The 12,570-nt window shown below is 35.6% G+C and overlaps 1 protein-coding gene across 1 annotated transcript in view; it reads right to left on the bottom strand.

The window, feature by feature from the left end:
* LOC132548297 (intermembrane lipid transfer protein VPS13B-like) overlaps positions 1-8,533 on the bottom strand; it is a 73,619-nt gene extending 65,086 nt beyond the window's left edge. Inside the window, exons 1-9 of the mRNA XM_060212152.1 lie at positions 7,606-8,533; positions 6,370-6,557; positions 5,886-6,092; positions 4,970-5,207; positions 4,183-4,368; positions 2,844-3,025; positions 2,127-2,309; positions 1,397-1,521; positions 943-1,118 (exon numbers count right to left, since the gene is read on the bottom strand). Coding sequence (XP_060068135.1) covers positions 943-1,118; positions 1,397-1,521; positions 2,127-2,309; positions 2,844-3,025; positions 4,183-4,368; positions 4,970-5,207; positions 5,886-6,092; positions 6,370-6,557; positions 7,606-8,533 — 2,413 coding nt within the window. The remainder of the gene's footprint in view (positions 1-942; positions 1,119-1,396; positions 1,522-2,126; positions 2,310-2,843; positions 3,026-4,182; positions 4,369-4,969; positions 5,208-5,885; positions 6,093-6,369; positions 6,558-7,605) is intronic.
* Between the last annotated feature and the right edge of the window lie 4,037 nt (positions 8,534-12,570).

Raw genomic sequence — 12,570 nt, 5'->3', positions numbered from 1 at the left:
TGGGACATTTGGTTTATTTTTGGTGGCTGGACAGTGGCATAATTGATTTATATTTGTGGAGACTGGACAGTGGGACAATTGGTTTATATTTGTGGAGACTGAACAATGGCACAACTAGTTTATATTTGTGATGGCTGGACAGTGGCACAACTAGTTTATATTTGCAGTGGCTGGACAGTGGCACAATTGATTTATATTTGTGGAGACTGGACAGTGGCACAATTGATTTATATTTGTGGAGACTGGACAGTGGGACAACTGGATTAAATTAGTGTTGGCTGGACAGTGGGACAATTGGTTTATATTTGTGGTGGCTGGACAGTGGCACAACTAGTTTATATTTGTGGTGGCTGGACAGTGGGACAATTGGTTTATATTTGTGGTGGCTGGACAGTGGCACAACTAGTTTATATTTGTGGTGGCTGGACAGTGGGACAATTGGTTTATATTTGTGGTGGCTGGACAGTGGGACAATTGGTTTATATTTGTGGTGGCTGGACAGTGGGACAATTGGTTTATATTTGTGGTGGCTGGACAGTGGCACAACTAGTTTATATTTGTGGTGGCTGGACAGTGGGACAATTGGTTTATATTTGTGGTGGCTGGACAGTGGGACAATTGGTTTATATTTGTGGTGGCTGGACAGTGGGACAATTGGTTTATATCTGTGGTGGCTGGACAGTGGGACAATTGGTTTATATTTGTGGTGGCTGGACAGTGGGACAACTAGTTTAAATTAGTCCAACTGTCCAGGCACCACTAACTTAAACCAGTTGTCCTACTGTGAAGCCACCACAAATGGGATGACAAGAATTTCAATAACAGAGAAAATGTTTTGTTAAAAACCATCTGAAACAAAGACGGCTTAATGATTAGCATGAAAACCCTTTACATCAAATGATTTTCTTAATTTCCCTTACATATCTTACAAACATTGAGTACCTGTTTGGAATATATCTTCCATGAGACTATTGTCTAGCAAAACTGACGGTTTTGGAGATTTCTGTTGCCATGACAACCAGATTTGTATCCCTAGCAATAGATTGGCCTTGTTAAAGTTGATGGAGACCTGAGGGAGCTGGTAAAGTTGTTCTCCTTTGATGTGGTGAGCACTTTTCCTGCAATGAAGAATTTACAACTCTCAGTTTTTTTATATAAATTTAAGTGCATTACTTTTGTTACCAAGAACAAAATTTCTCCTATACTTTGTACACAAAATTTCTGCAACACTTTCTGTGCAAATTTTCTACAATTCCTTCAATGCAAAATTTCAAAAGTACTTTAAACACAAAATTTATACAGTAATTTATTCACAAAGTTTCTGCAATATCTTGTACATCAAAAATGTTATATTCAAAATAATAATGACACCTTACAGTAGTTGTCATGATCTTACCAGTACATAGGCAGCAGTAACTTCTTCATGTAGAGAGCTCCACTACAAGGGGGCATAACTGTTACAAGAGGAGACTTTGTGCTTGCTTTGTCTATTTGTACAAGTCCAGCACTCAATCCAAAGAGCTGTATCAACAGAATATGTGTTTATATGTCAATAAGCTGTATTTAGATAGGCATTGATATTCTTGTCTAATGAACACCTACATGTCTGAATCTCCAAGCTTCCACAATATCTGGTTATTATCTCTCAACCCTACATTACAAAGACACAACACTTGACCGCTACAATATGTGAATACAACATTTGACTCCTGCAGGACCTGTGTCATCTCTACCTGTGTAATACTTTGTTTGCCAAATCTAGGTACAGGTATTCATTTTCTATCTGTTGCTTAACTGCATGATGAAAAATATTATTTTTGTGCAATAGGGCATCCTTTGTTGTACATTGTCGATGTCAGAAGCTAATTTTTTCCAATATTTCAGAATTAGAAATGAGAGAGAAATACTCTTCCATATGTCCGGGTGAAGGATGGAATATTTCCCTCGGGATGTTACAAGATGTGGCAAAACCCTCAGCAAGCATCGGGTTTTACAACATTTTGTGACACCTTGGGTGAAATATCCATACTCTACAACCCGACACATGAAGATTCTTATAGACCCCTACGGTACCTGAATATAACCTTTGACATCTACAGTACCTGGAAACAAGCATTAACTCTTACCTTCAAATGTGTGTGTGAGTAACAGTGATGGAGAAGATTAGGTGATGGACCGACCGTTTTGCTGACTAGCCTCACAAGTTTCCTGGGATACATAGCATAACTAATCTGGTAGTCTAGCCTATTACAGGATATGGCAATACAAGGCAGATTGGTCATGGACTGTTTGGATGGATCTTCCTTGTTCTAAAATACAAATTTCATTGATCTACAATATTTGACATCACCTCCCATCCCCCACACTGCCCATCTCTTCCTTGTGACATCAACTCTCATTCCTCACACCCTACATAGTGACATTTACTCCTACCTCTCTCTCAACATCCCTACCAAGTGACATTACCTCTCATCCCCCTCACTCCCCACCCCTGCCTTGTGGCATCACCTCGAATCCCCCTCATTCACCACCCCTACCTTGTAACAGTAACTCCCATCCCATTCACTCCCCAACCATACCTTATTACAATAACTCCCATCCCCCTCATTCACAACCTCTACCATGTAACATCACCTCCCATCCCCCTCACTCACCACCTCTACCATGTAACATCACCTCCCATCCCCCTCACTCCCCACCTCTACCATGTAACATCACCTCCCATCCCCCTCACTCACCACCTCTACCATGTAACATAACCTCCCATCCCCATCACTCACCAACCCATCTTGTAACATCATCTCTCCTATTCCTCTCTCCCTTTAAAAAGCAAGGCAAATCACCTGACGCAGACTGTGTGAGGTATGGTAGTTTTTCTTCTTGACATCACAGCTCGGATGTTCTGCGTAGAAAATGGTTGCTGAAGGTTTGATTAGAGTCAGATGCTTAGTACTTGTAGGTATGAAAGACTCCAGTGATCTCACTTGCTCTGGTGTCGGGGGCGGAAAGCTCTCGTCAACAACCTCTGTTAAAATAACAAGCTTTATTTCATCTTCACCATCACACACAGTTTTAACAAACCTATTCTCTCTAAGAAAATTGAAAAAATTTTCCTAATTTTGTAAAACTGCACCAGAGTCATATATAAATCATTACAAATCCTAAATCAGGCCTCGTACTGATTTTTCCTTTCAGGTTTGCCATAACAAGTACTGGAGTTTAAAATCAAAGCAGTTTTTAAAAAAATCATGATATCCTCCCTTAAGGCCTCTATTTGATTCATATCACAAATAATTTCATGAAATTTAATATAATTCCCACTCGTAAAACATCAAAATGTAAAGTATCAAGGGACAACGAAAATGGACAATGGCTGGACTCAGGCAGTCATTAGATTGTTTGGTGCAAGTGAAGTAAAAATTTGTCAACTAGAAGCCTAACTGATACCTCCATTAAAGGACAACATTAAGTCTGGGGTAGAAATTCAAGATGGCAACCACCACAGCCATTAGTGTGATTTAGGTATGACCAATAATCAGACATAAGCTGACATCTTGTTTTAATATATCAAAGAGGGCGTAGAGCCAACACCGTACTTTTAGTAAAGTTCAAGTGGGTTCCGTGGTCCCTTACTTGGATACCTCCAGGTATGCAGGGCGATTGAAAAATAGTAGGAACTAAAAGATAATAGACAATCGCAACAAGCTCAGGATACCAAAATGATTATGTTTCGGGCGAAACCTGTAGACGAATGATAATAAATAATCATATCGATATCCTGAGCTTGTTGCGGTTGATCTTCTTGTTTTATTATAGAAACATTTAAATCCGGTTGATAAGGGCTCCGAAATTTCAGACGACCAAGTCATCAGGGAACCCAACTCAAAACAGAGATTATCTGACCCATTACTGACAAATGTTGGTACTAAATCTCTTTACGTTCAGTACCTACAATGGTATACCAAGTTGATCTCTTCTCTATCAATTCTATAACCCTGTATAGAACTGGATCCCTCATCCCCTCAATCACCACCAACCCCATCCCAAATGATGTAAGGATATTTATAAATTTTTTTTACTGATAAACAGACGTCAGGCACAGCTGTCATATTAGATGATTAGATAGTTTGATAGATTGTCCATGGTCCAAGTTAGTCATGAGGATGGAACGGCTGTATTTACCTGGCTTGACCTTAGCATAAGGGTCATATGTGTGGTCTTTTGAACAGCTGATAAACTTCTGGATTCTATGAACAGCTGATGATGATACATTCAGATGAACCAGTCCAACGATGTAACGAATCAGAGAGTTTTCCTTGAGAAACACTTCATCCTCCATATCAGATGTCACAGAGGACTTACTGCTTTCTACAAATTAAGTGTGACTGGTTTAATTCACAAATAAAAAAAGAAAATATTGTGATATTTCAAATCATCAATTCTAACTGAACATCAATACCACCTAAACTCTCCACTGATATCATTAAAAATCTCCCTCAATAAACACGAAGTGAGCTGAGGCTCACAAAGACATACCACCATCCCCTCATATTTTTCCTTTCAATGTAAATTATTGAGGGGAAAATGCACTAACTTAAAGGGGTTCTAGAAATACCCTGTGCACAAGCTTTTTATTTCAATATGGTTAAGGGTGACCTTTGACCTTTCTTCTAAGTGTAGACCTTTGTTCTATAATGCTATGGTTATGAACTAAATCTGTTCATGATTTCCCGAGATATCTTGTACCTTCCTGAGATATTCTGAACCTTCCTGAGATATCTTGTACCTTCACAAAATATCTTGTACCTTAATGAAATATCTTGTAACTTCCTGAGATATCTTGTACTTCAGTTTATCACAAATGCATGCATGCAAGCAACACCCCGTCAACCTAACCTCAATCCCTGATTGCTATATGAACTCCTTACCTATGGTGGGGGTATAACCATAATCTAGTGAGTGTCATTACCTTGCTTGGTCTGGGTGCTAGAATCAGGCATAGTGTAGAGATAGTCAACAAAGAAAACACCAAATCTCTCTGTAGCATATTGCTCGGAATTGATCTGAAGGTGTTCGTCAAAGTCAAACACAAACTGGAGTTCTTCATCGTGATTGACTGGACATCCCAGATCAAATAACGACTGGCTGTAGTAGTTTAGGACAGTCTTTGTCTGAAGAGGATTTCCTCCTTGGAGCAGAATCTGACTCTGTACTCAAAACACAAAATATGTACACTCAATAATAGGCATACAAATGAAAAATACCAATCAGGAAAAAATAGCCTTCCTAACAACTGGTCTGAAAGAAAAACAAAAGAAAAAACAACCAAACTGGCCTGTATCATTCTATTGTTCTGCAGTTCATGGTCTTACTGCGCGTAACACACAGAGAGCTGTAATCTAGTGGACTTGTACATACTAATACATCTTACGTTAAGTCTGTGTCTGAACATTCTTTATTTCGAACCTGACATCATGATTCCTTATGTTTATTATTGTCTTCTGTGAAATATTCATACCAACACTTTTTTTTAATTTTTCCCCTGTTTATACAAACCATCAAATCTCCCTCATTGCGAGCCCACAAGATGATTTTTTTCTCATGTTTATTAATATCAATTAATCTCTCTCATCCTGAGCTAATAAAAACCCTTTAATCTCCCTTGTCTTGGGTGGCTAAGATGATTTTTCCTATGTTTTCATAACCCTTGAATCTTCCATGACTAGACTCCAAAAGATGATTTTTTTTCCCTGAGATTATACAACCTGTTGAATCTCCCTCGTCATAGGCCCTAATAAAAATCATTTTGCCTATGTTTACACAAAACATTGTTTCTCCCATGTATCAAGTCCCAAACATGATATTTTTCCTGTTTTTATACAAACCCTTGAATCTCCCTCGTCTTGGGCTCCACATATGCAGTGTCCTTGGCTTAAAAGTTGACAGTTTGAGAATCCAACTTTCACATCAAAGAAAGCTAGGCCTCGGAGAAGAATCTCCATGGCAATGCCCTCCCCTTCAAGAAGGAGAAAAGGACGGAATGCAGTCTTCTTTGGCCCAAACTGGTGCTTGTCTTTCAGGACTTCAGTCAACTGTTCAGAAAAATACACCAAAGCATTGTCAGAGACCTACTATGATTAAATCCGCTGTAACAGTCAAAACTTTTTGAAAGCTTTAATTTTCCAAGATTTACAAATAGCTGAAGAAGAAATTATGTATTTTCTAACTTTTTACAAAAGACTTGAAATGAACTTTGGTTTTCTTAATCAATTTTCTTTCCAAGGATATGCCTACACCCTTTATTAGACGTTGAATATATTGAAGTAACTTCTAAACAATAAACAGACAACTTTACAATCAATATTTTACCTTGAATGTGACAGATGCTTTATGAGCATACATCCCTACAGAGAGAACGGGAGGAGATCTTTTCTTAGGAGTTGATGCAGCTTCTGAAACCTCTTCTTCCTCTGAAGGTAGTATTTGTGGTACATAGGACCACGCCCACGATGCCCACCCCTGTTCATCACCACTTGGATCATTGGAAACCGACATATCTGTTGAAATGTTTTAAAAAATCTCAGCTGAACTAGAATTCACACTGTCTGTGTGGAAGGAAAGATGATTATAAACATATACATCAATATAATGGTTCCAAGACCTCAGATAGAACTACAGGCCTGGTTTTCAGTTTTCATTGAAGTTTAGATCCATTGTAAGTTAAACAAATATAGTTATATCTACAAAATGTAACAAACTCAAAATAGCTTATTAATATTTACATTTTCAAGGTTTTCCTTTGGACCCTAAAATTTATCATTTTTTTGTCAGAATCCAGGGACTCACATCATGAATGACATAGAGTAAAACTTAAGATACTGGTATTTTGGGGGTTCCTTGTCAATTTAAGGAGTTAAAATGAAGGTTTCTGAGTGTCAGGGAAACCATCCATTGTATCTCTTTAGAAATGAGACAGTTTTAGATATTTTAATGAGGTTAAACTGAGAATAAGTTCAAGCTGAGTAATTACCAATTACTGGTTGATGTTGTGAACAACAATCTCAACATTATTGTATCTACTGCATTGACGTTCTCTTTCTTTATTGGGATATTTTCAGAAATCAATAGATTTTATTTTCTCCTTTCTGACACATATTCCATGACTACACAATGTCATTTGCTCTGAAATACTACAGTATATTGACAAGTTACATCTCCTTTTAAATCTTTGACTCAAGATTCATAGAATTTTAGTCACTCATAGCTAATTAAGAAAACTCCTAAGAATAATCCATTGTCAGATATTGTAATCACAATTCTGAGACCCCTGGGTACCCAAATACTTGTGGGTCTTCATAGAAAATCTAGATCTTACAGAAAAAAATCAGGAAAATTTTCAAGATGAGTGGCAGTCAAGAAAATGACAGTTATAATCATATGTGTTATTATCTTATAATTTTGCCATTTGTTTAAAATACAAAATTATTATCTCTTAAAATGAGCAATAAAACTTAAAAGTGTGAAACATGAATAAATTACTCTACATGTATACGATAGTGATGTTATTAAGTTGTAGGAATCTTACAGACAATTATATATACCCACCTTCTTCTGAAGGTTCTTCTTGTCCTTGAGTATCAGAATCAGTGATTACACTCGGAGCTGGTTCAGTGTCAGTAGGATACTCCCTTGTACCATAGTACAGCGCCATACACAGTTCAATTAGGCGGAAAAACATTGGCAGCTGTGTGTCAGTCAATGATACATCAAGTTTGTCACAAAATACATCCATCTTTGTAATACTAGGAAGCTTGGATGTGACACTGTCATATTTTGTGTATATTCGTCCTGTCACAGAGCATCGGTAAATGAGTGGGTCTTGATATGTCTCTATCCTGCCACTAGCATCACATTTATCTAGACAAACAGTCAGGTCACAAAACTTGACAGACTTACGCAGTGTAAAATCTGGAGCACACAAATCTGTAAATGCCCTGTTCCACATTTTGTCTACACTGTAGCACTCAGCAGACTTAACATTGAGAGATAAAACAATGTCATCCTCAACAAACTTGATGATGAGGTTGTTGACGATGATACTAACATTGTTAGTAATCTTATTCATCAGACTCTGCAGATACCCTGGAGGCAAAGCTTCATCTCCAGTTCTCTTAGCTTTTATCTGATTGGATGACCTTGACCTTCGCTGATCCTTTGACCTTGACCCTCTGGTCTCTTCGTAAGCTTTATCCCGGAGTTTCAGAATACACTCTATAGTGTTAATTGTGATAACAACTGGTTCCGACCCAAGTTTTGTCCACGGAACATGAATCCGCAGCTCATGGATATACCCGCTTTTAAACATGATTGGTAGTTGAATAGCCCGTTCAATCATGTCAAGTCGAAGGTCAAGGTTATTCAGGACAGCATCCCCTCCCCACAGTGACAGCTGGAAATCTTCTGGGCGTAACTTCACATACTTGTCAACATATCCCATCAATAGTGGGGTGATGTAAGACTCAATCTTAAACATGGCTGCTGTCTGTTGTAGCACCTTGTCAAAACAATCCTGAACCCATCAATGTTTAAGTGATCATTATCTACAAAATAAAAAATAAGACAACTCAGATGGATATCAGAGTCAATCATCATATCAAACTAAAAATAATAACAACATACTTTGTAGTTAGTGTTGCAAAACCGTACAAAAATACACAGATTACATCCAATCAGCCTTTGAAATGATAGATTAAGCGTTCTTGTCGAAATCTTACATGGGCCAAGGATCACAATTTTACACGCCCTACTTAGGTTAGTTATGTATAAGACTGATCCTACGAACTGATCAAATAGTAAACGAGTTTATAATTAAAATTAAATTCGCCGGAAAACCATATGATACAATATTCTACGCTTCACCAAATCAGTTTAAGTATCGACTGTCAAACGCTACATCGTCACCAAATTCTGTGTCGGAAGTCACGGCGTACACAAAGTGACCATAAAGATTCCATACAATGCCATCTTAACGCAAAATGTGTGGATATATAAATTACCATCTTAAAGATGATTTCTTTCCATAGAGCAAACAGTAGGCATTCTTCTGGCGTAGTTTCCTATCTGACATAGAGCTGCCAACTCAACATTCGCCATGTTTTCAAGTGTCTTTCGGATATCGACTTCAACACTAAAAGTTGATGAATATTCTAGATGTATTCCGAAATAAATTTATTTAACGCGAGTTAGTTGTAGAATTTGACGTGATTATATCCGGCGCATTCGACAGTAAATAACGTATGTAATGTCAAAAACACGAAAAAAGTACGGACGTATGGAATGAATAAGGAAACGGAATCGCTAAAAAAAAAAAAGGAAAAAAAGGCAAAATCAACTGATTTTTAAATGATAATACTGCCATTTGACAGACATTAAATAAAAACCGTTTCGGCTGGCAAATTCTATTTTCCTTAATGTGATATTTTTTTATAATTTTGAATGAGGATATTGAGATGTTAATTGTAGTTACGCATATTCTAAGTCCGGACAAAATATAGCAAAATGTTGACTAATGTCTATGAATGTTATTTTTTAACAATGTGCGAGATGAAAACCTAACTCTCATTTTTTATCGTTCAATCTGTACCTTACTTAAAACTGACTTCGTTGATAAGAGTGTTAGACAGTATACATTCTTTCCTCTTTTTATAATCATTTGAAGTATTATTTTTAAAAAAGAAAATACTTCAATATCACCCTTTAAATGAAACATCAACAGGGTTGTCACCTCCACGACCTAAACAATAATGAACTGGAGGTCCCTTTGTATTAAATGTTACATTAGTAAACTATTTCCAGCACAAAAACGCCATGTATGTAGCTCCTCTCCCCTTTGATATGAATGGCTCCGATCATGATAACCAGCACGCCAACATTAAAAAAAAAAAAAACAAATGGAAGGTGTTGTTTAAGGGAACAATGGCGAGTCAATTACATACCAGTTCACATCAGCTCTCATTGTTAACCCAGACTTTTACCTGAGATTTGCCTGTGCTTCACACAAAACACTTCTTCATATTTGATGAATGGTAGTTTTGAAAACATTGAAATGTTATTTAAAGTAAAAGATATTTGAAATTTCAGTATGTTAAAAAGAAATAGTTAAATTTGACGGCTCAACACTAAAATCATATATATGTAAAAAAAAACAAAACAAAACAAAAAAAACAAGAGGTTATTACATTGGATGATTTAGCACGAAACAACACAAAAAAAAATACAAAAAAAAATTTTTGTCTAGAACAATGAGATTCAAGTAATTGAAAACAAAGAGAAAAAACACCTGATAATTTTGTAGGTTACAAACACTTATGCCGGTAATGGTACTGAATGCCAAGCTTTGTAATTGCCAGCAAAAAGGAATGACTCAAATTATTTCATTATTATTCAAAATCAATATTTGGAAGTTAATTACTATCAAGTTTAGAAATACATGTAGTGCACCAAGCTTCATGGTTTATCGTGAACACTGTACAAGGAAGTCCTATCTTAAATTCATAATTCATTTAAAATGATTGACGTCTAATGTATATAAAATTCTCAATTTCGAGAAAATTTCAATTCACAGTTGATAAAACCTATTGCTAAGCCAATATTACATTATCAGTTTTTACAAAAATGGAAGAATGATATTTTTAAATATTTGATGTCAGTTTTACATATAGAATATATAAAGAATGCGTGAAAGTTTGAAAAAAAACTTTAAACTTTGAAATGATAATGCAAGAATCTAACTTTGTATTTAGAACAAGTAACCATGGAAACTGGCAGGTGAAATGATGTAGGATAACAGAAAAAGAAATAATCCTTATTGTGATAAAAACGACAAATATAAAAAAAAAACTAAATGCTAGTCAACAGCTGAACATGAAAAATATCAAATAATATAAGTCCAAATGCAATTCAGAATTTATGAATTTCAGCCATATTATGTATTGATATATATACATCAACATATGATATGACAGAACGTGATATATAAAATGGTGTTATAGGTTTCTCTGTATTCTATGTTACTATGGAGAACAGCATTAATAATTTGTAGTATACATTTTACATATATCCGAGATAAGGACGTTAAGTAATTAAACTATAATGATATAAATTAGCACTGAAAATTATTGATAATCAATCATTTGAAATCCGATAAATTAATCAATCACACGAAATCAATATATATTTTTTGATATTCATATTTTATAGAAAGTTCGTTAACTTTCAAAATAGAAAATGAAAGATACAATACAATATGATAATGTTTCATTATAGTGTCATACAACATAGTTTACAATAAAACACGATCAAATATTGCCAAACATGATGATGTCCAGTCAGATTCGGCTTACGAGACACTGTTAAAAGTCCATGGTTATCAAAATAAAAGACGTATTTTACGTTATACATGTAACAGTTAAAATTACATTTTAAAATAGAACGTCTACGCCTCGGCATGAGATATAAACTGATTTTGATAAAAGATATTGAGTTTCTTCAGTTTGTAAAAAACGAAAAAATGTACTAAAAGCGTAAAGTTCGTTGCATAACGTACAAACTTTTTCAAAAAGTGAAATTCGAATATCGTTTTATATATAGGGCATTCACAAAGAAAATTAGTCTCGTTTTCTTTAATATTTTTACAAAAAGGACAAAGTCTCTGGTTCTCGTGTAAATTTACATATCTGTCAGTCTCTATCATAAGAGGTAGACATCCGAGTCGTAGCTGGGATAAATGGCTTCCGTAATGACGTGAAATGTATGACGTAACGTAGAATTCGGGAACGTTATCAGACTTCAATAGTCTTTAAACTCGAAGCTTATATCCTTGGTTAGGATTATACAAGTCATATCAATTGCTGAATACCGACAGGTAAGTTTACAGGTAAAAATATATAAGAAAATATCAGAAATTCACCCTTATATACATATATCATGTAAACTATACTGATTTTTATGAAAGAGACTATACTTTTAGGGCAATTAAAATCTATTGTTCTTAAACACTCACCAGTTCCTTCTAGCCCACATTTTTACTTGTTAAAGTAGAACGTGGGCTAAGTGGGAATATAGGAGTGGAACGGACACTTCTATCAGGAAAAAGTTATCATCAGTATGAAAACGCATCACCCTGTAGATGAATTAGAAATGTAGGCATTCAGATATTTCAAGTTTTAAGATTTATTACAACTTTAGGCCCACCAGTACATATTATATATACATTACGTTATACAATGTAAAAGAATGAAGACTATTGTTACAAATTTTATATATAATTAGGGATTTCTAAATATCATAAAAACGTTTACCTGAGATACAATTTTCTTTAATATTGAGGACACTCAATAATTCAAATAACTTAAGGTTTTCTGTAATATTATCACTTCATAAAAAAACTCGAAAGGATTGGAATTGTCTTCATATTCGTTAAAAAAAATGAAACCACCCCCACTTCAGAACCAGAGTTACACTGTTTACAATATCTTCGTGTCCTTGGAATATTTCTATATCTTCCTGTCT

Source organism: Ylistrum balloti, unplaced genomic scaffold (genome assembly GCF_031769215.1).
Source record: "Ylistrum balloti isolate Yb309-2 unplaced genomic scaffold, AGI_CSIRO_Ybal_v1 Utg370008, whole genome shotgun sequence".
NCBI classification, from domain to species: domain Eukaryota; kingdom Metazoa; phylum Mollusca; class Bivalvia; order Pectinida; family Pectinidae; genus Ylistrum; species Ylistrum balloti.
Note: the sequence above shows the minus strand (reverse complement) of the source record. Positions and strands in the feature narration are given on the sequence as shown.